At 33.4% G+C, this 27,348-nt stretch overlaps 2 protein-coding genes across 5 annotated transcripts in view; one reads left to right on the forward strand and one right to left on the reverse strand.

Annotated features, from left to right (window-relative positions):
• The window catches only part of LOC145265398 (radial spoke head 14 homolog), an 81,417-nt gene extending 78,716 nt beyond the window's left edge, over positions 1-2,701 (reverse strand). For 2 of the 3 annotated variants that reach the window (XM_080121220.1, XM_080121221.1), the window contains exon 1: positions 2,512-2,701. In XM_080121220.1, the coding sequence (XP_079977346.1) occupies positions 2,512-2,604 (93 nt within the window). In that variant the 5' untranslated portion in view covers positions 2,605-2,701. The remainder of the gene's footprint in view (positions 1-2,511) is intronic. The other variant, XM_080121219.1, reaches the window with a different exon arrangement.
• Positions 2,702-2,986: 285 nt separating this feature from the next.
• The window catches only part of LOC145265401 (uncharacterized), a 64,040-nt gene continuing 39,678 nt past the window's right edge, over positions 2,987-27,348 (forward strand). For both annotated transcript variants that reach the window (XM_080121224.1, XM_080121223.1), the window contains exons 1-5: positions 2,987-3,009; positions 3,421-3,552; positions 11,207-11,430; positions 17,591-17,623; positions 22,137-22,223. In XM_080121224.1, the coding sequence (XP_079977350.1) occupies positions 3,462-3,552; positions 11,207-11,430; positions 17,591-17,623; positions 22,137-22,223 (435 nt within the window). In that variant the 5' untranslated portion in view covers positions 2,987-3,009; positions 3,421-3,461. The remainder of the gene's footprint in view (positions 3,010-3,420; positions 3,553-11,206; positions 11,431-17,590; positions 17,624-22,136; positions 22,224-27,348) is intronic.

Consider the following 27,348-nt stretch of genomic DNA (forward strand, 5'->3'; position numbering starts at 1 on the left):
CCGGACGTGATCTTTGTTTAATGTGGCCCACCTCACAAACTACTGACAGATAATGACACAGCCTTCTGCAGCAAAGAATTCAGGACGTTTGCTGATGAATGAGGTGTGAACTTGAGATTTTGCTGTCCATATGCCCCGACCAGGAATGGCATAGCAAAGCGATGCCATTGTACTGTGAAACGGCATCATGGCTAGAATGCACTGCTCCATACCAGAGGTGGTCTACTGGTACAATGTGACTCCAAAAGATGAAGAGTCATCTTTGACCTCACCAGCCAATACTATATACTGGTATGAGGTCCGGGTGAAAGGAATCGATGTTATGTCATTAGTGGCAGGCCCCGAGCATGGTCTCCAATTTGGTAGAGACTATGTGTGGGTGAAGGTACCAGAGAGTGTACCATGAGATTTGACCAGAGTCAGGTAACCAAGATAGTCCGCAGTCCGTCTTGGTGGATGGAATGCCCCGACATGTGAAGAACCTGCACCCTTGATACAGTGTACTCTCGTCAGAAGCAGATTCTGATAGCACAACATCTTCGGAGAGTGGGTTGCAGAACTTAGAAGATGGTCATGAGGCAGGAGTAGAGGACGCACATGCTCCTGATAAAGCCCACAGTTCTAAAGAGGCCCCATAATTGTGAAGAAGCACCTGACAAAGACGACCACTGCCAGAATGCAGCCTGTGTGATCATGAGATCAGGGAGGAATTTGACAACAGTCATGTAAACAAGCATCCAAGGTGGCATGTGCATATTGTAAAAATTCACCAACATTTGAACTCGAAATCTGACTGATAGGAAATGAAAAAGTGGCATATGCAAATTAAAATGCGGTCAAATTTGGGCATATAAAAAGCTGATATTGTTATCTTTTTAAATCTCAATAATGAGCATATCAAAAAATTATTTTTAAAAAATCGATAGTGTAGAAAATTAATTATTAATGAAAATAGTTTTCAAAGAAAATTAGCGAAAATTGAAGTTTTGCTAAAAAACGAAATAGAGTAGATATTCCAACAGACCTATGCTATAATTGAACCATATTTATTCTGGAATTCCCTTCCGGGTTCCTGTTTTCCCAACTGTACTGATATGCACAGGTTCACGTAAACATATCTTGTTGCTCAACTCCCTTCATAGTATCCCTGCAACTTATGTCTCTGATAGTAGCCCCCTACATCAAAGTGGCACTGTGCCTTGTTTGGGGTGAAAATGGAATAAAAATAAATAAATAAAAATAATAAAAATTCATAATCTGAAACAAAATTTAAAAAAAACAAAAACAAAAAAAAACGGTAAATATCCAGATACGCTACAACAGAACACCGACCACTCTAATTTGTTTTTTTATAGGTAATTGAGATCGCTGACAACGAATCTGATAGTCAAACTTGGGGCAAATTTACCGTTTGCATGGTATTAACTCCTGAACCCACGAATTACTTTCCACCATTTTGCAGCTTCCGTTTACGCTACGCGCGCGCGTTGCACCATAAACGACGGCTTGCTTCACCTAGCAAACTGCCTTCTCACATGGCGTATCAATAAAAAAATTACGGACTGACATTTTTTAATGACTTACAATTAAAGAAAAGTACAACAAATTCAGGGACCTTTTTTTTTTTTTTTTTGTCTCACATAGTTTTTAATGCGGTTTACAAAAACATAAGCACCAAACATTTTTATGTTTTTCGTTCTTTTTTTTTTTTGCGGGAGGGGGATTCAATTATAGAACTTATGTGGCTTAATAGGTGCGTCTGCAGTTTAGTTAACCATTTTTCCGTAAGTAACGCACCGACATTTACCAATTAAAACACCATTTAACCCAATGTAAACAGTAACATCTTCGAAAAATGTTAAATGGTGTTCTAATTGGTTTTTGAAAATTTGAAAATTCTATGTTTCAGGAAAAAAAAAAACCAATTAAATTACCCCTCCCTCTCCCCAACTTGAAATGCTTTCCTTTTCTTGTTTTATTTCTTTTTCAGCTAATTTTAAATTTTCCACCCAAAAAGTGCTATAATGTATTTTTGAAAATTAGAAAATTCTATGTTCTGGAAAAAAAATAAATAAATAAATAAAATTACACCTCCCCCACCCCCACGACTTGGTGTGCTTTTCTTTTCTTGCTTTATTTCTTTTTCATCTAATTTCAAATTTTCCACGGAAGATTTGTACGCCATGTGAGAAGGCAGTTTGCTAGGTGAAGCCGTCGTTTATGTTACAGCGCACGCGCGTAGCGTAAACGGAAGCTGCAAAATGGTGGAAAGTAGTTCGTCGGTTCAGGGGTTAATACCATGCAAACGGTAAATTTGCCCCAAGTTTGACTATCAGATTCGTTGTCAGCGACCTCAATTACCTAAAAAATAAATAAAAAAAAAAAAATTAGAGTGGTCGGTGTTCTGTTGTAGCGTATCTGAATATTTACCAAAAAAACGTTCGTTTGTTTTCTTTCAATTTAAAACAGAAAAAAAAAGAACGAGAAGGATTAAATAAATTAAATATTTACCAGTCTGGGCAAGGCACCGTCACCATAAGCGAGAGTAGCTCTAGTTGGATCAATAAGCGGAGGATAGTGTGCTGAAATAACAGTATGTGCCATTTTTTAAGTTTTTAAAACGGAATAAAATTATGTCTAAAAATAAACGAACAAGTTCTTTCGGTCACTTTGTTGCCATAATGGTTGCCATGGGTTACGTATCAACTTCCGGCGATTTGCATCATGGGAACATCAAAAAATTTGTAGCGTATTTATTTTTTATTTATTTTATTTATTAATTATTTATTTTTTATTTATTTTATTTATTAATTATTTATTTTCTATTTATTTTATTTATTAATTATTTATTTTTTATTTATCTTAGAAAAATATAAGCAAATTGGTTTTGTATTTTCATTTTTTTTAAAAGCAGAAAATATTTTTAAAACTATTTTCTATATAAAAAATGTCTACCTGTTGAATTAATTAATTACAAGAATTGTAAATTTATTATAAGAAAATCAAAAGGTTTGTAAATTTAATTTGCATTGTTGCAATATTTAAAAATAATTTTATTTAATTATTTATTTTATGTATTTTTGAAGTTTACCATTTCAAATTTATTGACAATGATTTTCTTGAAAGTTGAAATTAACTGATTTTACAAATTTATATAAATAAATTTGATTTCTTTCTTGAAATAGTTTTATATTTTTGTCAATTAAAATTTTTATTCTATAATTTAATTATTTAACTTTTGTTTTTAATGAATTAATTAATTTTATTCATATATAAGATATCTTATGTATTCTAACAAATTTTAATTTACAATAAAATCGAAAACCATTTAAAATTTTATTTTAATTTCATTTGGAAAATAAATTTATTTCATTTATTGATAAATCAAAATCATTTTCTTTTTTCTTTTTTTTTCTTTAGAAAACAAATGAAGAACGTTTTTGCGATAATTTTGAAACTAAATGGGAAAGAAATTTAAGAAGAAAAAACAAATTAAAAATTGCATTTCTCCAGTGAAAGAAAGAAATAAAATTCGAGATTCAATTCTTGAAGGTGAGAAATTAAAATTTATTTTCATTCTATTTCAGATTAAATCCTATTTCAATCACCTAGATTATTTAGAGTGAAATTAAGTTTCGACATAAGATTAGAAATCAATAAATTGTGGCAAAATTTCGTAGAAACGCTGAAATGGAAACTCGTCCTGAAAAATATAGGCGCCATCATTATTTTTAAAAATATATCGACAAAGACATTTTTTTTTTTTTTTTTTTTTTTACGACACGTCCCAGCGTAGTATAAACACTCTCAACCACTTCATATTAAGAACGTCTTTCGGAATACCCCCCCCTAACCTCCCCATATTAAGAACTGCTTTCGATGTGGAGGGGGGGGGGTATTCCGAAAGCCTTTGTTAACATGCGAGGTTGGGGTGTTTATAATACGCTTTGGCCACGTCGTAAAAATTTACCTTCGTATTTTCTGCAACAACCAATAAAACAAAAAAAAAAAAAAAATGAAAAATACAACAAATAAATAGGCGCTTCTACACTATCAGAACGAAATTTTGTAGTCGATAAATGGAGTTTTCAGATAAAAACGATGGTTTCTACTGATTTATTTTTTGTTGTCAATTCTGATAAATTACAATGTTAGCTTCCAAATTATGCAGTCGAAATTACCTGAATATTACTGAATTATTAAAAAAAAAAAAAAACTTTAATCGTGTTAGGTGAAAAATTGCGGCCATCTTGTTTTATAAAATAAATCGAAACGGAAAATTACCTCCATTTTTAACTTTCCTGTGTCTTACATAAGCAAATACGATCGTTCTCTTCAAATTCTATTTTCTATTTTCTTTAATAAATAATTTTCTAGCTTATTAATTTTCCTAATTTTTGGATATAATTATCTTAAAAATACGAGAAATACGTAGATACGATTGTTTTCATGTGAAATTCAGTATTACGACTTCTGGAATTTTGTTCTGATAGTGTACAAGCGCCATATTACAAAATGCAAGATAAGTTACTTTGTTACCTGCATAGGTTTTTGTGTTTTAACTTATTTTAAAACGTTTATGTGGAAATAAAAGTAGCTTCAAGTCTGTTGAGTTAAAGTGAAAAGAATAGACGTTTTGCTATAGTCATTTGGATCCTCGATAATCGATCAAAAATCGAAAATTAAATAAAATACTGGTAGAACATTACATTTTCGTATGATTAGTGACATTTACTGGATGGGTTTCTATTATTATGTTGTTTAATTTTCGATTTTTAAGCGATTATCGAAGATCCAGATGGCTATAACAAAACTGCATTTTTTTGACGTAAATAAACGTTTTAAAATAAATTCAAATGTCAAAAACTTATACAGGTAGGTAGAAGAGTATTTATCTTGCCTTTTGTAGCATTTATTAGTGCAAATAGTTCAGAGGGGTCTGAAATTTGAGCATCGTTTTCAGTTTGGGAAGACTTACATGGTACTCAGTCGACAGTGTCATAGCAGAAAATTAACCCTTTGAATGAACATGGATATTTACAGCATGGTTCAATTTTTTAGGCATTTATTCGTATAGCCACCATAAGTTACTTTTCTAACTAACTCACATCGCAACAGTTGTACAGGGTGAGAGAACACTATCTGGTACTTGTAAAAGGTGGGTATCCAAAAAATTTCAGAACTTATCCAGTCAGTCTTGAATATCAACGGAGAATCCCGAGTCACTTTTGGAAATGACCAAAAGAGTTTACAAAAGAGTGCAGGTTGTATAAGTAGGGTTTTCAGAGAGCAAGTTCCTCGCTTCATTGAAGCAGGTCAGTTTACAACATTTGAATGTATTTGAGGTCCGACATGTTTGTACTGAATTTTTGAAAGATATCAACCATTAGTTTGACAAGGGTTATGTATGAAGTCAAGTTACCAAGAGAGTGATCACATTGCCGAAGAAGCAGGACAAACATGGCGAGAAAGAACTTAACCATTAAAGGCTCATAACTCTGCTAAGTATAGCGTTACACATTTGGGCCAAGATCTTATCAAACCGGTTGATCGACGAGATGATATTGGAGAATTGATCAAACTTGAACAGAACTATGCTGTGAAAGGGAGATAATCTAGAACAACTTGCATCTGATTTATATCAGGTGCCTCCAATAAGTTTCCAGACTTTTTTGCACATGGGCACTTTTATTAATGGTCATTTTCAAGTCCAACGTAAACAAGTTCTTGATGAGCTGCCCCCTTTAAGTAATCCAATTTACCAAATTTCCACTACTAACAATTACTACGATATTGCCCCATTGACTACCGTACACTCATTAACCCTTATCCTCGAGTGGCCTTCAAGCTTTGATAAGTGGTGACTCCTTTGTAAAAAAAGAAAAAAAAAACTTATTTTAAGTGTTTATTTCAGTTGAAACTTGGTGCACCCGAAACTGAAGAATTTCTACTATCTTGTTGTTAATGTTCTAAAGTTAACAAATCGGCACCATTTGTTTTTCAAATTTTAAAAACGCCTTAAAATAAATAAAGACACTAAAAACGGCACTTGTGCAGCTATGTTACCGTGCTGAAATAATATCATCTAGAAACCCATTATTAACATGGGGAGGGGAGGGTGTTTTGTAACTATTCTGTACTTTATGGCCCGGAGGTTTTTTTTTTGGTTGGTTTATAGAGGGAGAAGGGGTGAAGGAAATGAGGCCATAGAGGTCACAACAAAGAATACATTTAATTGACAACGTTGAAAGTATGTAGAATCTGACTCCATGCAAATAAGGACAGACGAATATTGAAGGTTGAGAACCGGTTTTATTTATTAATGAGTTTTAATTAGAAGAGGTAAAGTGTTCGTAGGATGTTTGTAGGTGTGTATGCATTGATAAGGAAAGAACTTTGGTAGGCTTGTATAATTTAACAAAGAATGAATGTTCGTAAGCGTACTTATCTTTTCGGACGATGTGGGTGGCCGGTTGTGCTACTGTCGGTGATATGTGTCCTGGCTTTTAACTTGAGAGCGGCGACTTCTTTCCTCAACAGCTAGCAGCACAGCGTCTTCGCCTCCTATGTTTTTCTCCTTTTTTCTTTTCTTCTCTAAAAATGTCTCGCTTTATAGGGGCACATCGGCTCCCACTGACTGTGATATTTTTGGCCTTTATTTTAGGCGCGGAGCTCTGCCATTGGTTGATAATTCTTTTGTGGTTATCTTATTTTTCTTTTTCCAAATGGAAACGATGCGTGGAGCCATGTGCAAAAGACGATTTTTCATTTTGTCTCTTACGCTGGATACGTTAGCATCCGGTTCGCTGCTAATTCTCATCATGTTCCCACAATTTTCATCCAACAAATATAGTGTAAAAATTGAATTTAACTTGGAAATATTATTTAAAAAATAGCACGGTAACAGAGCATAACATAAGCACCCTAAAAACTCATCCAAGTATAGAAAAGAGTAACTTATCTTGCCTTTGGCAGCATCATTTGTTATATTTTTTTCTGTGAGGGGGGGGGGGCAAAAGAATAGCACCATGCCGTTCTCTCCTTTGGAGTCCCGAGAATCACTCAAAAAGTTGTAAATAAAAAAAATAATGACAGGTAAAAATTGGAAAGGAGGGGGGGGTATTTTTAAAACTTGAGGTGGGGAGAGGCTGAAAGCCCGTATGGATCAAAACAGAGGAGGTTATTTGCTGTGATATTGTTGACCTAGTACCATGTGATCTTTTCCCAAATTGAAAACAAGGCTTGAATTTCAGACCCCTCTGTGCTATTTGCACCTATTTGTTTGCTTTTGTTTTGTTTTTTGTTTTTTCACCTTTTGTTATTGTTGGCAAAAAAAGGCTAAGACCTACTAAGTGCAAAACAATAACAAGTTTCATCTATAAATATAAAAGGCAAATGCGGCGTGCACATTTTTGTATGTCCAAGAAAGGCTTTTTTTGCTGCCGTTCTCGGGGGGGGGGTTACTATGTCTTAGAACTGGTTATATACCCCCTAGATCATAATATGTACAATTTGTGAATGTGCGTCACTTCTGGATTTATTTATGTCGACTTTTATAAAATTCTTGTTATTTCGGCTTCTCACGTGTTGGTTCGGCTTTTTCGTATAAAAGTGAAACTGATCTGAAGCGAAGAGGCAGTTCCCGGCACGAAGGCTGAGAACGTACAGAAAGCAGTAGGTGTTTGATCAATGTGGGGGGGGGGACTCTTTATATCAGACAATTGCTATTCATATGGACACTCTCCTCTTTATGGGGAGATGGTTTCCCCCCAATATTTTGGCGAAACAAAAAGTTGGGAAACAAAACCAAAATAACGAACAAAACCAAAACCCCACAGTAAATGTTCACTGCGAGACTGCTTTGGCATGATCATTAAAATCGCGCACCTGTTAATTTAACTCTTTCATCATTAAATTTGAACTCTGTTTAGTTACTCTCCATGAGTGGGCGAGTGGTAAGTTGTCAGGTTTGTTTCATACTTTCTTTTCCACCTTTGCTTCAACATTCCAGGTTCGATCCTACCTACTTACCAAATTTTTTTTTTGTTACCCCCTCCCTCCAACACACACACTTACAAACACCCGGGCAACGCCGGGTTCCCCCGCTAGTAATTCTCTAAAGGACAAACTTATGAACTTAAGTTTCCATCCTAATCCATATTCACGACTTGTTTGTAAAGATGGCGACTATATTTTTGCAGTCGAGTTTTCATTTCATAATCATATACTTAGTGTTTTTAATGTGATTTTTTTATGTAAACTATTCTGTTTATTTTATTTTCTTTTATTGCAAAAATCAAGTTTGAATCTAAATATTTCTGGTATAATGAAATATAGAAAGATAGTACTTGTGTAGAATTCCCTCCATATGAAAAACAAAAATAAAACAAAATCTGTATGATGTATGTACCTGAAATGAAAAGAGAATATGATACACCAAAAATCACGTAAATTAATCAAGTAGTTTTATTTTTAAATAAGAAAATCAAATTTCATGACTAAACAATGAGCAACAATATCACAATGTCATCTGTGGAAACAAGGTAGATGATTCCAAATGAAGACTTTACAAAGACATTTTTAAGATGGAAGTGGTTGTAGCAACTGCTACATACAGCCGGAACAAATCTTTGGCAGGAGCATTTTCGTAGCAGTCACCATTTCAACGCCTACAAGTATCAGAATGCGTAAGCACAAAATGTTGTGATTTGATCACCCACACACATGGAACAAAGGAACTATGTTAAGTTTCCACATGTAGTGATACAGCAAACAGGCTGAAATATTTGAGAACATCATTATATAAGGATTCGCCAATCAAATCAATTTTTCCAGTTTATTTCTCCAAGACTGGATGTCAGGATAACTCCGCCACTGGGAGGCGTTAAAATCCCCTGTCTTGAATTTGCATGCCATGCACATGAACCTTAATTCTCATCATGGAAGATTACTACATCAAACGAAAATTAATCCTTCTTTTAAACAATGTTATTTCGAACTACTGCTTCTTATATGATGGATGGACACACACACACACACACATACGCACACATACATTTCGCTTACATGATTTAATGACTGTTTTTCTCTCAGAAAATAATTGCATTAATTTGAAGTCATGTGTGACATTCTGTTCCTAAAAATCAGTAATTTTAAAGTCCGTGCTATTCTCATAAAATCCTCATTTAACTAGTCCTGCATAATGACACTCATTACAGCAAAGCACTTACGTTGTAACAATTTGAATTAATATTCCTAACGCGGAAATAAATGTTGTTATTTTATATTGATACAGTAATTTCGAGTTCTTTGTCAAGTGTCGTTATTTTCCAGAGTTATTTCTAGATTTTTATTTTATGTATGTGAGGATATGATCTGGTGACACTTTGCTATTAATTAGCAATCTTGTTAAATTTACCTTTAATGGTCCTGTGGATACTCTACTACTTTCGACTTCTAAAGATTCCTGTATCTGCAACCTCGGTCCTAAAAATTGATAGATCCCAATTATGAATTGGTGAACACTGACTCACACCCGTACAAATTAGTGACTCTCAGCCAGAGTTCCTATAAGTGGTAATCCTCCCTACCATGAGTTACTATAAGTGGTGACCATTTTGTGAATCTGAAAACTGATGACTAAGATGGGACATGATCGCTTATTTTGAAAAGTGTCACTGAATAAATAACAATGGCGAAATTCAGTAAATCATAATTTCTGCAGTATACAGACTGTGAATGGAGAATAACCAGATGAACAGCGGATCAGAACACTCGGGCAACACATAATGGAGTCATCAAATTCAACTATGCTGGCATTAGTTGAAGTCCCGCCTTTTTGGGCAGATGATCCTACACTTTGGTTCGCACGTGTGGAAGCCCAATTTTATATGCAAAGGACCCACAGCGAGTTTACCAAACTCAACCACGTTGTGGCATCGCTATCACACGAAGTACTGGCTGAAGTGTGTGATTTCATCATGGCCTCACCTGTATTGGTTACATATGACACTTTTAAGTCAGAATTGATTAAGCGAACGTCGGATTTGCAACAAAATCGCGTCCGCCAGGTCCTCATACAAGAAGAACTGGATGAAGCAATTACTCTAACCGGACATTTTGAAACAGCTAATTGTCAATAGATATATGATATGAGAGTTATCTCTTGGGATTAAGAGAATTGTCATGTAATTTGTATTAGGCTGAATTTGATAATAGAATCAAGATTGATGATGTGGTTTTAATAATAAAACATCTGTACCATTTAGAACTTTCCATTACACATTCTTATCAGGTCTCTTCTGATGAAAAAACTAGTGATTCTCTAAAAGAGACGATTAATGTACACATCGATGATATCATATTCAAACATGTAAAATTTAGCAGATCTTTAAGTGAAAGAGATCCTGATTTTCTTTGGTACTTAGTTGGTTGTTGAAGGATTTTTTTCTCTTTTCTTTTCTTTTTTTTTTTGTTGTTAAAAGAGTGTAGAAATTTGGCATAGGGGGGGTATATTTCTTCTTTTTTTCTCTTCTTCCTTTTACTTGAGTTTGTTTCATTGCTGCTGATGTTGTTGGTCATCTGACTAATTTCTGCTTGCTGATTGATCTGTGCATTCCCACATTTTCTGATGAAATTTAAGCTAAAGTTGGCAGTTCGGACTGGACACTTGAAATGTGTTGATGTGCTATCTTCTCTCCGTCTAAACAGGACATTAAAATGTTGAAGTGAACTCGTTTAAGTTATCTGGCATAATTAAATATGTTGAAATGATTGTGTCTGAAAAATTTGTATCTCGCTGAAAGAAATTTACTTCAAGTAAATCCAAGAAATCTGTCAAGGACTTGGCAGTTAAATATGTCGGAAAAATACCAGCTTGCTGGAGAGAAGACACATGTGGGAAATATTCTCACCAGAAAAGATTGAATTGGAATTGTCTAATAACACTCAAGATGAGAACAGTAATCTGAATAATCCAAATAATATGGATAAAAAAGACTTTATTAACATGATTTGAATTTTTTCTTAATGATGTAATGTTTTGTTTGGTTTATTTTCACAACAATTATTTTGAGGCATTTTTCATTTGAGAAATGTCTGAGTTGCCAGTGAAATAGGTCTGATGATGTAAAGCATAAAACCTGCAGTGGAATCAGTTTCTGTTCAACATTTTCATTTTCTCTTTTTTTACAATTGTTTTATTTAGTATTCAAGGCTCGTCTTCAATCTCCCAGCAAAGGTGGTGCCCTTCTTGTTGGTGAATCTGCAGACGATTCTCCATTGCTGATCGGCGATATAATTCCAAACAACACAAAGACTTTAACTTCAGACAGCAGTGCAGATATTTCTTCAGATTCAAGTGATTCTTTCATGGCCAAGAAAAAGAAAGCGCAATGCAAAAGAAAACTCTCCAAGGAAAATTCACAGAAGGTTCTTTTACCATTTCTATTTTTGTTTGGCATCTTAAACTTCATTATAAAATGAAACAAAATTTGCTGGCTTAGCAAAAATGAATGTTCATTTGTGTGTGTGTGTGTGTGTGTGTGTGTGTGTGTGTGTGTGTGTGTGTGTGTGTGTGTGTGTGTGTCTTTCTTTCGCTGTTCATGTGTGCATGTGTGTGTGTACCTTTCTTTCAATGTTCATGTGTGTGTGTGTGTGTGTCTTTCTTTCAATGATCATGTGTGTGCATATGTGTGTGCATGTGTGTCCTTCAATGTTCGTGTGGGTGTGTGTCTTTCTTTCAATGTTCATGGTGCGTGTGTCTTTCTTTCAATTGTGTGTCTTTCTTTCAATGTTCATGTGTTTGTGTGTGTGTGTGTGTGTGTGTGCATGCATGTGTGTATCTTTCTTTCAATGTTCGTGTGTGTGTGTGTGCATGTGTATGTGTGTGTCTTTCTTTCAATACTCATGCATGTGTGTCTTTCTTTCAATGCTCATGTGTGTGTGTGTCTGTCTCTTTCAATGCTCGTGTGTGTGTGTCTTTCTTTCAATGCTCATGTGTGTGTGTGTGTGTGTCTTTCTTTCAATGTTCATGTGTGTGTGTGCGTGTTTTTCTTTCAATGTTCATGTGTGTGTGTGTGTGTGCGTCTTTCTTTCAATGTTCATGTGTGTGTGTGTGTGTGTGTCTTTCTTTCAATGTTCATGTGTGTGTATATGTGATATTTGGGTATTATTTCCAGTTATCCCCCCCCCTTTACCTGTAGAAGTGTCTTATTATTTTGTTAAATCAGATAATTTTGGAGACGTTTACTCAACTTACTTGTACTTAAGGCAACATTCACCCAGGATGGGTTGAAAGGTTTCTTCCCATAGAACACACAAGATCTCAGATGTCTGCAGACCATGTATAATAGTCTATAGCGGTCCAGACAGTGATGGATAGCCAGTTCCAAGACCAGCAATGAATATCGTAGACCTGTAAACCGAAGCTAGGTTTGACATCTGCTTTGATGGTATGCAACCATGTCTTCAGCTGGCCTCCCAAGCATTTTCACCAACCATGAAGCTATTGTTTCATGGAAGGGTTGCATCGTACAGCATGGTTGAACCAGCGAAGTCTCCTCTTTAAAAGAAATTGCTTGAGGGAGATGATCCGGCATTGTATTTTGATTTGGGTATTGGAGATGAAATGGTGTTAACAAACCTGCAGAATTCAGTGGAGATAGTATTGGTCGAACACTTCTTGCCTTTTGAGATCCACAGCACAGCTAGATTTTGCAGCCATAGAGAAGGATTGCATGAACAAGTGCTTGATAAATCCTGAATTTTGTGTCTGTTGTAATCTCGAGTCCAGACCACAGTGAAGAGGTGTTATTTTGTTGCTAGTTGGGTGGGTCGCATGTATTTTTGTTGAGGGTTGTACAATTGCAGTAAGTTTGTTGAAGCACATTCCATAACCGTACTTGTAAAACAAATGTAGGAATGCAACATGCAACGATGGGAAAGAACTGAAAATGTATCGGGTGTTGTTGATTCAGACATCAATGTTACTCGACAGACATAAATAAATAGATGGATTGACCATAGTTGAAGGCAATCCAAAGACTCACTTTTCATTGGTTACTATATCAAGATGTAAAGGAGGGTGATACGTCTTTCCTTGGATCATTCCATTTAACCTTAATTTATAATGTTGAGTGTTTAGTAAAGAGTCATCAAGTGCCAATTTTTTGGTCTTTGGTATGACGCGACTGATGATTGCATCTCGGTCTCCTGACTCACTAGCAAACACTCTAATCATTATGCTTTAGAATTTCTATGCATTTCAATAACATACAATTCGTTGTGTTATTAGCATGATGGATAACATCACAGACTATGGAATTGAATAGGCTGATCTATTATGTTTGAAGAATTAAAATATTTCATATTCTATTTTTATGTTTTTAGTCAATGTCTTCTCAAACAGATGGTAACCATTTTATGTGCAGTCTTATCATAAATAACACATGGTAGGCAGAAATAAAATAAAAAGAGGGTAATATTTAAGAAATGCTTGGGTTTACATGTATATACATTTATTCTCACATAAGAGCAAACCATCTTTGCTAGTTTGAGGATGTTGAAAGAACCAAAGTGCATATCAGCACTGGCAGAGACCTAAGAATGGACAGCAAAGAGAAAGCTGGGCAGTCCTAGATAACATGGAAAAAAAAGGACACAGTTAATTCCTACAATCGTGATCAATAGAGTTTTATAATAAGGACAGCATCGCTTAAAAGCATAGCGGGAGTCACAGTAAGACCGCCAAAAATGAAATTCAAGGATTAGGGGTTCAGGACATACGCTCAGTAGGACAATCGAAAATGATTTTTGAAGATATATAAATATGTAAATTTATTTTTAACTTTTATTCATCCCAGACAAGGCATATTGTCACTGGGATATAAAGAGCCATTGTCATGGGGACCAGATTTATAGAGAGCAGCATAAGTAGAGAGTTGGGTAGTAAGATGTTTGTTCATATTACCTTTAATTTCTACATATTAGTACAGTCAGGGAAACAGGAAGTAGAGCAAATTGTAAAAGCAAGTGGTTTAAGGAAAGAAGTTATTACAGAGTAGAAAATTATCTGGCCTTTGGAAATCGCTACAGTGAAGAGATGGGATTTTGCTGCTAGTTGGATGAGTCAGATGTATTTTCGTTGAAGAGTGTACAATTGTAGTAAGTTTGTTTGAGCACATTCCCAGGCAGTACTTGTAAAACAAGTATAGGGATGCAACGATGGGACAGGAACTGGCGTTTGATAGCTATCGTAGAACCTATTAGGTTAGAGACACTCTTTTGCACCCTGTAAGGAGGAAGAAACTAGTGGTTCGTACACCAGTACATGTGCAACATATATTGTGCAATATCTAGCTGCACTTCTGCTGATTGAACATTGCTTAAATCCAGTAGTGAGAAAAAATTCAAGGAATACGATGGATGTTCCAAAAGTAATATCTCCTAATTTTTTATTCTGCCTGAATGGATGGAGGACTGCAAATTGCATTGTTATTTTTTTTATTTTTAATTTTTTATTCTGGATCGGAGAGGACTGCAAATTGCATTGTTATAATGATTGCATATCAATTTTAAAAGAAAACAAATGCATATGGGCATGATTACAAAATCCGAAAATGGGAAGAGAATAAAATGAAAAAAAGGTAATTGCAACTTCTCTTCCAATTTTCAGATTTTGTAATCATGCTCATATGCATTTATTTTCTTTTAAAATTGATAAGTGCTTTTTCTTCTGGTGTAGTTAAGGATGAAAAACTTCATTTATTTATATAATAATTGAATGAATGATTTTGTGCTAATTTGTGCTTGTCATGAATTGTGCATGTCAACATACTTAAAGTAATAAATGGTAAGAGGGTCAACATCTTGAAATTTGAAATATAGACTTTTGTCATTTATTTGTTATATGCTCTGTAATTAAATCAAGCTTCATAAATTAAAGGATTGGTATGAATAAACGGTAAAATATAATTGAATAAACATATTTCCACCTAAATAAATAACTATATGTGTGTGTGTGTGTGTGTGTGTGTGTGTGTAGATTTTTTAAATTTTTTTTTTACACAGTGATCACCACTTATCAAGGCCCAGAAGCCATTAGGGATAAGGGTTATTGCAAGTACATTATGTTAGTGTGGAGATTTGATGAAGTGTTTACTTAAGGGGGTGGTTCATTAGGAATTTGTTAACATTGGACTATATATGAAGACATCCAAGTTGTAGTCCGGTGGGAAGCAGGCAGACAGAACAGAGTTCCACAGGCGTGCAGTTCTAAGAAAGAAGCTTTGTTCATGGAATCCACGTTTCTTGTTGATTTTTTAAATGATAATATGGTTTATTAGCATCTCCAGCTTAAAGATCTTTTTCTTCTTAGAAAATTACTCATGTTTTATTTGGACGTAAACAAATAATATTTTATTTGTTTATTTATTATTTTTATTTTACTTATAAAACAATAATCTACAGACGTGAACGTTTCGAGATCCTATCTCTCTTCAGTGTAGCTTGACTGTTTCTAGGAATCGAACCTTAGACCATATGTATTACAGTCTAGTGCTTTAACGCCACTAAGTCCTAGATAATTTTACTTTTATTTTTTATCATTTTTAAACTGAGATTTCTTGTTGATTTTTTAAATGATAATATGGTTAATTAGTGTCTTCAGCTTGAAGATCTTTTTCTTCTTAGAAAATCGCTCATGTTTTATTTGGACGTAAACAAATAATATTTTATTTATTTATCATTTTTATTTTTTAAAACAGTAATCTACAGACATGCATGTTTTGAGATCCTATTTTATCCAGATGATATATATATATATATATATATATATATATATATATATATATATATATATATATATATATATATACTAACAAAAGTACCCGTCATTGACTGGGTTCAAAAACAGCCTACAGAAAATGGACTCTGATTTATGAAAGTATGATAGGTTATGAAAAGAAAGGATTGTAAAGAGATAGCTTCGAATTTGGGGGTATCAAAACCAAAGCAAAATATGATGAAAGTAAAAATAAAATAGATAAACCCCATAATTTATTATACCATACCTGCTCACACTAAAACACTTATCACAATATTCTGTGGATCTATATTAAAAAACCTTGTTAAACTTTGTGACATATCTCCATTCTATGGAGGTCAGGTGCGAACGAACACCCCATAATTTTATTATACCATATTTCTTCAAACTGAAACATAATTATCAAAGTATACTTACGCAGATAGATATGAAAAGTCTTTATTAAAGTTTGTCCCTATTTCTATTCCATGGAGGCCAGGCGCAAACGCAGACCCCACAATTTTATTATACCATCCCTAATTATGTTAAAACATACTTATCAAAGTATTCTTATGTACATCTATATCAAAAACACTTGTAAACGTTTTTTTTTCTAATTTTGAAATTTTTTATTTCCATACTTTGTGGACCAGGCGCGAACGCAGACCCCACAATTTTAATGAACCACCGTTCTGCCAGATCAAACATATCCATTCCTGTGTCTCGATACATCTTCTATCATTATATGTAATCAGGTTTTTAAAATAGTCAACCATATTGGAGCCTATTCGTGACCACACACACAAACACATGCACAGACATTCAGCTTTATATTATATATATATATATAGTCATCCACATACAGTACTGTTTCACTGTTCTACAGCTTATCAGTGCAGTTAGACAAGCAACTACCTCAAACGAAGATCGAAACCCGACCGCCCAAATGACAGTTGGAACTTCTAACCTTTGTGCTGCTGCTACTCGGGCAGTGAATTAACAATGTTTTGACATTGTCCAAATACCTAAGCTCAATTTGTTTACACAAAAGCATCGCTTAATACGCTAATGATAATTTGTATATCACTTCCCAATATGCTCAACCCAAGATAAGGAGCATTATATATATATGCATACAAAAAGATGTACAATTGAAACTCATTACATATTCGTAGAATAGTCCAACTAATAGTTGTCGTTACTGATCCCGTTAAGGGTTTGTGGATTGGTTGAACGTTGAACCCAATCAATGCTTTCTTAGGGTTCACATGAGAAAATTTATATAAACTCAAACACAAAAGGCTCCTCTCTTTATTATTACTAGCAGACCTATGGTAAACATCTTTTTGGCTGCCTCATGACACAAGCCCCAGGTGACAACTGTATTTTGGAGACCAGTTAATCAGAGCACATTTCATGCAAGTATTTATGAAACAAGCAGAGGAATGAAACACTGATCATGTGACAGGAACAAGCTTGGCAGGTTGTGTAAGATCTATTAAGTTATACAATTTTTTGCATCCTGGTTGTTGCATGATCCAAGATGGATCAGCAATACTCCATGCATGGGTGAATGGTGACTTTCTAGAGATATAGGATATTGATAGGTGTAAGAAGTTGTTTAGCTTGGTAAAAGAAGCTTACCTTCTTTGCAACAGATTCTCATCTTGAATTAATGTTTGTTTTTTAACTTTTTCACCTAAGTTTTCAAATATTTTCTTTCTCCATTACAAATTTAAATTTCTTTTTCATTTTAATTTTTATTCTTACAAAAATCTTCTTTTGCAGAGATCTGATAATCATTTAAAGAAACACAGAAAGGTAAGTTTTTACTCAGAATACTTTTACGTTATTTGAGAAGATTTATTATTTTTATTTTGGTTTACGTCTTTTTTTAATTTCTTATCATGTAGAAAATTTGATTCTTAGAAACCCTGCAAAAGCACAGATAAAAAAAATGTTAGAATACCTACTGGAAACTATTTTCATCTTCTAATATTGTTACAAATGGCCACCTCGACATCAAGTATTTTTTCTTTATCTGTTAGCGATAGGATAAATATCTAATTGCGTATCGAAACTGAGCAAGAATCCACTAATTCCTTATCCTTTTAAAACCCAATATTAAAGTCAGTCTGAAGGAATTCTCTTACACTGACTGAGGACAGAAAAGGTGACATATAACAGTAGAACATTTATTACATTGTGATCCGATCTCGAAAACCAAAGATTCGACCAGCTAGAAATATTTCATCAGCCCCAGGAAAGGAAAAAACCCGATTTCATCAACTCTATTTTTTGATCGAGATGCAAAACAAAGAAAGAAAAAAAGCAGGAGGCGAAACCCCTTCCCTCAACCATTCCAACTAGAGTCCAGTCTCATTCTTCCCTGGAACCCTTAAGCGTTATGATGCATTTTCAAATATGGAAGAGCCGAAGGAAAAAAAATATACCGACCAAAGGCGAACCGCGGAAAATCTATTTTGGAAAACCGAAAACGAATGCCGACAGATATGATATGAAAAAATGGATGAAAGAAAAAGTATTAAAAAACTGTGAATTTGTTATCTGGAATTTTCTTCCACCACAAGAGAATCCTCTCGGACTAAATATGTCACTCATAAGTCGTGAAAAGAAAAAGGACAAAACAAACAAACAAAAAAAAGGACAAAACAAACAAACAAAAAGGGAATTGTGAGTGTAATTTTCGTTTCTCTTTTTGTCAAACTGAAGATTGAATTTTTCTTTGTGGTCGTGTGGAGTCTAGCTACACTGTTAATCCCTTTTCTTTCTCTTGCAGAATTTTCACTCAGTTTACGTGTTAGAAATATCCCAAACTCCATAAATTTTTAATATATTTTTTTCTCGTTAAATCTTTCTTTCCATATCTTTAATAAATTTATTTTATATTAATTGGAAGTGTGCGTCTCGTTCTTTCTCGCAATTTTGTTGTGTTCAATTCGTGTGTTTATTTTGTATCCCGCTTGTCTCAGGTGAACTAATTCCCGTTTCTTGTTTCAACCTTTTTTGTAATAAAAAGGAAATTTGAACCTTTCAAGGACCTTGACGAGTCATATCCCTATGTAGAAAATTTGTCTGTCTGCGATAAAAGTTTGCTTTTCATGAATTCCTTTCCATATCCCTTTGTTTGCTTTTTATTTTTTTAACCCCTTCCCCCCATCACGAGTGTGACAATATGTAAAATTAAGTTTGTCAGATTTTTTAAGTTAGTGTTATTTTCAAAACATTTCATCCGATGTAGCCTCCGATCTTCTTTAGGTATATTTTGTCAAACTCCATAATTTTTCTGTTGAACTTGACAATCTGCATGAAATTCTAAAGGAACGCTTTCTTTAATCTATAGTAATAAATAGTGATCCATAGTAATAAATAGTGATCCATAGTGATAAGTTGAGATCCATAGTGATAAGTAGTGATCTGTAGTGATAAGTTGAGATCCATAGTGATAAGTAGTGATCTGTATTGATAAGTTGAGATCCATAGTGATCAATAATGATCCATAGTGATAAATAGTGATCTGTAGTGATAAGTAGTGATCCATAGTGATAAGTTGAGATCCATAGTGATAAATAGTGATCCATAGTGATAAGTTGAGATCCATAGTGATAATAGTGATCAATAGTGATAAGTAGTGATCCATAGTGATAAGTTGAGATCCATAGTGATAAATAGTGATCCATAGTGATAAGTTGAGATCCATAGTGATCAATAATGATCCATAGTGATAAGTAGTGATCCATAGTGATAAGTAGTGATCCATAGTGATAAGTAGTGATCCATAGTGATAAGTTGAGATCCATAGTGATCCATAGTGATAAGTTGAGATCCATAGTGATAAGTAGTGATCTGTAGTGATAAGTTGAGATCCATAGTGATCAATAATGATCCATAGTAATAAATAGTGATCTGTAGTGATAAGTAGTGATCCATAGTGATAAATAGTGATCCATAGTGATAAGTTGAGATCAATAGTGATAAATAGTGATCCATAGTGATAAGTTGAGATCCATAGTGATCAATAAGGATCCATAGTGATCAAGTAGTGATCCATAGTGATAAGTTGAGATCCATAGTGATCAATAAGGATCCATAGTGATCAAGTAGTGATCCATAGTGATAAGTAGTGATCCATAGTGATATGTTGAGATCCATAGTGATAAATAGTGATCCATAGTGATAAGTTGAGATCCATAGTGATAAGTAGTGATCCATAGTAATAAATAGTGATCCATAGTAATAAATAGTGATCCATAGTGATAAGTTGAGATCCATAGTAATAAGTAGTGATCTGTAGTGATAAGTTGAGATCCATAGTGATCAATAATGATCCATAGTAATAAATAGTGATCTGTAGTGATAAGTAGTGATCCATAGTGATAAGTTGAGATCCATAGTGATAAGTTGAGATCCATAGTGATCCATAGTGATAAGTAGTTATCCATAGTGATAAGTTGAGATCCATAGTGATCCATAGTGATAAGTAGTGATCCATAGTGATAAGTTGAGATCCATAGTGATAAGTAGTGATCCATAGTGATAAGTTGAGATCCATAGTGATAAGTAGTGATCCATAGTGATAAGTTGAGATCCATAGTGATAAATAGTGATCCATAGTGATAAGTAGTGATCCGTAGTGATAAGTAGTGATCCATAGTGATAAGTAGTGATCCATAGTGATAAGTAGTGATCTATAGTGATAAATAGTGATCCATAGTGATAAGTTGTGATCCATAGTGATAAGTTGTGATCCATAGTGATAAATAGTGATCCATAGTGATAAGTAGTGATCCATAGTGATAAATAGTGATCCATAGTGATAAGTTGTGATCCATAGTGATCCATAGTGATAAGTTGAGATCCATAGTGATAAATAGTGATCTATATTGATAAGTAGTGATCCATAGTGATAGATAGTGATCCATAGTGATAAGTAGGGATCTATAGTGATAAGTAGTGATCCATAGTGATAAGTAGTGATCCATAGTGATAAGCAAATATATAACAAAAATTAAAAAAAAACCAACAATCTACTGTGACAATTTCTTTTTTATTCTTGTAACAAATTTTTTGAAATGAAAAAAATAATCAAGTTGTATTTTTTTAACCTTCCTGTAAGGTGAGGCTGAGCAACTGATTTTTTAAAAATTAAATTAATTTGAGACAGCCAGGATATTCCTTTAGGATTAGATAGACTTTTCTATGATCGCATCAGACAAAGTGGGGTGAGAAGAGACAGCAAATGTGGAAAAAACTTCACCAGCTTTCCGATATATTAAAATAGATAGACAAAAGGTCATTACCAAGTTTTTGTCTTCACATAAACTTGAAAAGATAACGGTTGAGAAGCTCTCAGCTAGTCCTGCTTTTTCCCCCCAATATTTCCCCCAAGGATCATCTGCTGCTGTGCATTGATCGGCATCTTACATCAAATTACAGACAAACCCGAACACATGACATCATGTTCCGAGCAAAACTGAGCAGACAGTTAGTTACGTCTGGTTCAAATTCTGCACAAGTACCGAATTTAGTTCTAAAAATATAATTGCGAATTACTTCAGACTTCTACCAGGTCATGGATGACAGAGCAAATGTATGCTAACCCTGTAGATTAAATAAAGGGTTTACATTTAAAATTTTATGCAGATTCCAGCCAGAGTTTGACAGAAAGCTTCGCAAGTTCAGTAAGATAAAAGAAGTTCATCAGCTGAAACGTTATTAAAATATCACTTAAGATAAGAATAATAGTCCAAATAATCCAAATTATCAAACCTCATCTCACAAAATTCCAGAATATAATATACTTTTACTTTTTTTTTTATTTAAGAACTTAAAAATATCTTCGGGGCCCGTGGCGCAGTGGATAGAGACATTGAATCTCTACGCTTCCAGGTGAGAATTGTCTGAAGATAGCGGTTTCAATCCTACCCAAAGCCGGCCGGAGGCTTGCTTAGCCAAAATGTGGTGAGATGACAACAACTATGAAAGGCAGTAATTGCTGAGAATGCAGTTAGGAGATTCGGAGTTTCTATCCCATCGGGGTTGCCACCTGACGAAGGCCAGAGGAATAGTTGGCACAACATTGTGAAACAACAACAACTAAAAAATGAGGATAATAATCCGCAATAAAAATAAATTAATAAATAATACTCATCTCAATAATTAATTCCAATTAAATAATATATGAACATTTTATATATATATATATATATATATATATATATATATATATATATATATATATGTTCTTGTTTATTATTATTGTTATTATTTGCATGGAAAATGAAATTCAAAGATATATTTGTATTTTTTTTAGCAAATCACTGAAATGACGAGTGCAGTGCCATTAGCTAACAGTTCATCAGAACGGAAAATCAGTCACATAACTGAAAGTCGAGTTACAGTAAGTAAACCATAACTGCATTAATTTTAGGTCAATTGATCCGCAACACTTCTTTTCTAACAATTTGCCAGGACTTGCCTTTCTTGATTCAATCCTTGAAATTGTCCCCTCATCATATATCTCTTTCCACTCTTCACCTTTGACCCTGTACTAATATATTCTCTTGGTCATGTGACTGCTCCCAAAGGAATGAGATAGTAATATTTGAAAAATCTGTTCATACATTGATTTTTATAAAAAGCAGATGAATATCACAATTCTGACAAAACTCTGCTTTTTATAGGTTCATATAAGTAAACACGTCTTCATTTCATTTCTTAATCTTTGGTTTATTAAAGTTTACTTTTCAAGTTCTCGTTTTGAACCAAATCTAAATCTATGTTTTACATTTTTGCAAGGACTTCCTCATATGTATAGGATATTTGGAATATTTTTCTTTTTTAACATTTCATGTATTTCACTTATTGTTTAATCAAGCCTATATATATATATATATATATATATATATATATATATATATATATATATATATATATAATATAAAGCTGATTACATATAATGATAGAAGATGTATCGAGACACAAGAATGGGTAGGTTTGATCTGGCAGAACGGTGGTTCATTAAAACTGTGGGGTCTGCGTTCGTGCCTGGTCCACAAAGTATGGAAATAAAAAATTAAAAATTAAAAAAAAATGTTTACAAGTGTTTTTGATATAGATGTACATAAGAATACTTTGATAAGTATGTTTTAACTTAAATAGGGATAGTATAATAAAATTGTGGGGTCTGCGTTCGTGCCTGGCCTCCATAGAATGGAAATAGGCACAAACTTTAATAAAGACTTTTCATATCTATCTGCGTAAGTATACTTGGATAATTATGTTTCAGTTTGAAGAAATATGGTATAATAAAATCATGGGGTGTTCATTCGTGCCTGACCTCCATAGAATGGAAATATGTCACAAAGTTTAACAAGGTTTTTTAATATAGATCCACAGAATATTGTGATAAGTGTTTCAGTGTGAACAGGTATGGTATAATAAATTATGGGGTTTATCTATTTTATTTTTACTTTCATCATATTTTGCTTTGGTTTTGATACCCCCAAATTCGAAGCTATCTCTTTACAACCCTTCCTTTTCATAACCTATCATACTTTCATAAATCAGAGTCCATTTTCTGTAGGCTGTTTTTGAACTCAGTCAACGACGGGTACTTTTGCTAGTATATATATATATATAAGAATAAGTAGTTAATAAAACATGTTAAAAAACACTTTGAAAAAGAGTTAAAAACATATTTAATTTTAAAAAGGAAACACTAAATAAGTGGATAGTCCTTAATCCGCGGAGTTTCAAAGAAATACTTTCCTTCTCATCAGAGGGTAGGATTTAGCAAAATGCGGGATCGGATTTTGCTTGCAAAAGTATTTGATGAAACTGCAAGTAAGTTATAGATCTTACTTGATAACAAAAAGTGAAGCAGAGGGAATAGGGTGGAGAGGTTAGGGTGTTAATTTGGAGAAAAATATCAAAAAGATGATTGCCATGGTTTGATATCTTCCAATGTTGAGAAAAATATCAAAAAGATGATTGCCATGGTTCGATATCTTCCAATGTTGAGAAAAATATCAAAAAGATGATTGCCATGGTTTGATATCTTCCAATGTTGAGAAAAATTACTGCATATGAAAATCGTCATATTTTATTAGAAATAAAGAACAACAAGAAGGTTATTTTATGCTGTCTTTTTGATATTCAAAGTTGAGGAATTTGATTTTTATGACAATAAAAATGAAAATAAATTCCCCATTAAAAACTAGTTCTATAATGAAGTGAATAAATTGGAAAAAATGGAACCTTGATTAGTCAAATAAAACAATTTTATATTATTGATTAATTTGAAATGGTCACTTGGTACTTTTCACCTTTATTATTAAAGACAGGAAAAAATTCATGAAGATTTAAAAAAGAATTTAAATAGATCCTTTTTTTGTAATTTTCTTAATTAAAAAAAATTTTTGCAATTTAATTTTAATTTTATTTTGTAATTTAAAAAGATAAAAGTGGGGTGTTCCTTTTTTTCTTTTTCATAACAAATGTTAAAGTCGTTGTTGTTGTCGTCGTCATTGCCATCATCATCATCATTATCATCATCACTACTGACAACAGCAACAGCAATAACATTTAATTTTAAAAATATTAAAAAAAAGGATTTAATTATTAACAGGAAACCTTTCTTGCTAATTGTGCAGATTTTTTTTTACTATGCATTAATTTACGTGTCATACAAAACATAACTGAAAAATATAATCAAACACAACCATTTTGAATTAAAAATTTTGAATTAAATCATTTTAATTAATATTACTACTGATAAGAATATTAATTAGCGGGACCTGTGGAAATTCCACAGGGGACTGATTCATATGTAATATATTGATGATGGTATTCTGTAAATATTCAGCATAAATAGAGACGCTCTGATATTATTGTAGCAATTTTGTTAAGACTGCAAAAGTATTTATCCAAGCTAGCAGAGACGCCCGGTGTAACCAGGTCATAAAATACGCTTAAATATGATATTTTAATTTTTGCAGATTTCGTATTTATTATTATAGAGTTAATGTTCTATTGATTTTTATATGTTATAAAGTTGCTATTTCAAAAATAAAAAATATATCTATATGACTCGAGTTCATCAGCTTGAATCAAAACCGAATCCAAAACATATACAAATATATATATATATATATATATATATATATATATATATATATATATATATATGTAGTTATGTCAGCTACAATTAAAATCAAAACCAAAACTTATGAAGAATTCTTGATAAAATTATTTATAAATAAAATAGATTACTAAGAAGCCATCAGCTAAAATTAAAACCAAAACCAAGACTTATGAAGAATTCTCGATAAAATTATTTTTAAAACATAGATTATTGGAATACCATTAGCTATAATCGAAACTGAAACCAAAACTTATGAGGAATTCTTGGTAAAATTATTTATAAAAAAAAATAGATGACTTAAGTGCTATCAGCTATAATCAAAACCGAAACCAAAATTATGAAGAATTCTTAGTAAAATTATTTATAAAAAAAATAAATGACTTGAGTGTCATCAGATATAATTGAAACTGAAACCAAAACTTATGAAGAATTCTTAGTAAAATTATTTATTATATGGAAGTATATAACAATTAAACGATCCGGACGTAAGTGTGACACAGAAAATAACACACACTATCGTATTAATATATTATATTGATATCAAGAAAACTATTGCTCAAGCAATGAGTCAACATAAGAGAATTAACTCTTTGATAAAAATCAGAGTTACTTCCTGCTAGTAAATAAAATGGTTGCATAAAATGACCGAATAAAATGTCCCTCCAACAAAACCCCCATCAGTTGATCCCCAAAGAATGAATATATCTTTTGCATTTTAGATATTATTCATTAAATGCTGATCAAGAATATACCAACTTTGTGGGTGTTTGCTTAGTAGTATTTGACTTTTAGCTTCACACACACACACACACACACACACACACACACACACACACACACACACACATCCTTTATATAATAAATATTGAAGGACTCTGTATTTATTTAATATATTACAAGGCAAAGTATACTAAAGGGAGAATCTTACGGACCTCAAAACAACAGCTCAACAGACGGAAGTTATTAGTGTCTAAGAATTAAACCACAGTAATGCAGTCAACAACCTAACAGACTATTTCCCCTTTGCCTCAATGGCATGTTTACCAAAGTCAGCAAAGCATTCATTTTGAACTGGGAAACTTCAAACTGGAGGAGGTTAAACAGTTTGTTAAAAAAGCAAAATCAAAATTGAAGATCTTTATCACCTCAGTGTGAAGTATACACACCTCACCAAAAAGAATGTGAGGGATCTGCCATTGTTGTTCATTTTAATGAGAGGAACTGAAATGACAGTCAACAATAATCATCGCTTGATGATATGCATCTTCATATCCGAACACAGAGAGCACTGTACGTTTATTTTTCTAGCTTCATCAACTCCAAAATGATGCTTCCCCCCCTCTCCAAAAACATTTCACTAATATTCTTCCCAAGACTGTTTTTGTTTATTTTATGAATATAAAATGGTGTATGTAAAATGTATGTATGTAAAATGTATGTATGTAAAATATATGTATGTAAAATGTATGTATGTAAAATGTATGTATGTAAAATTAGATATTTATGTTTGCTTTCTCTAATATGAGCTGTGAAAGTTATTTCTTTTTATAAAAAGTGACCCAAATTAAATGCCACATATTCATTAAATCTATATATATAAAAGCGAAAATGTGTGTGTGTTAGTGTGTGTGTGTGTGTGTGTGTGTGTGCATTTTTCTGTATGTCTGCAAAAGGATTTTTTCCAGCGGCTTCTCAAGACTGTCGCTCATTTTTAAAACTTTTTATGTCACGTTGAAATCATAATATCTACGAGTTACGAATTGAGGTCACATGTGTATTTAATTTGCCCGACTTTCAAAAGCTAAATATTCAAAAATTTTCGATCGCCGCGTGTAAATTTGCCTTTTTCGTATAATAAAACCGAAACTAATTTGAATGTTGTTGCATTGTTCTCAGCGTGATCACTGGGAACGTCCAAAACAATCAGCTTTGATCAGTGGGGATTTTCTCCTTATATCAGACAATTGCTACTCAATTTGGACAATCTCCTTTCAATGGGGAGCTGGTTTCCCCCCTCCAATCATCTTGGAGAGACCCAAACTGCCCCGCAGTAAATGAAAAAAATGGCCACGCAGTGAAACAGTAAACAAACGCCAAAAAACTGCCCCTCATTAAGCGCCCACCTGTCAATCAAACCTCCTTGACTTGACTCACTTTAATCGCTCTTACATTAACATTGTCGCCGTAGCACAGGTGTTCAGGCTCAGTCTATAGGCCTCAAGGCTCCAGGTTCGAGCCCACATGCCACCAACCCCCCTCTTTTTCTTTTTTTTTTTTTTAATCGCTATCGTTAAGTTTCCTTTTTGTTCTGATTTACACCCCCCCCCCCCGCCCAATACACACAAACACCCAGGCAATGCCGGGTACCCCCGCTAGTAAT

The sequence above is a fragment of the Euprymna scolopes genome, chromosome 40 (genome assembly GCF_053919585.1).
Source record: "Euprymna scolopes isolate OS-2025 chromosome 40, ASM5391958v1, whole genome shotgun sequence".
Lineage (NCBI taxonomy): Eukaryota > Metazoa > Mollusca > Cephalopoda > Sepiida > Sepiolidae > Euprymna > Euprymna scolopes.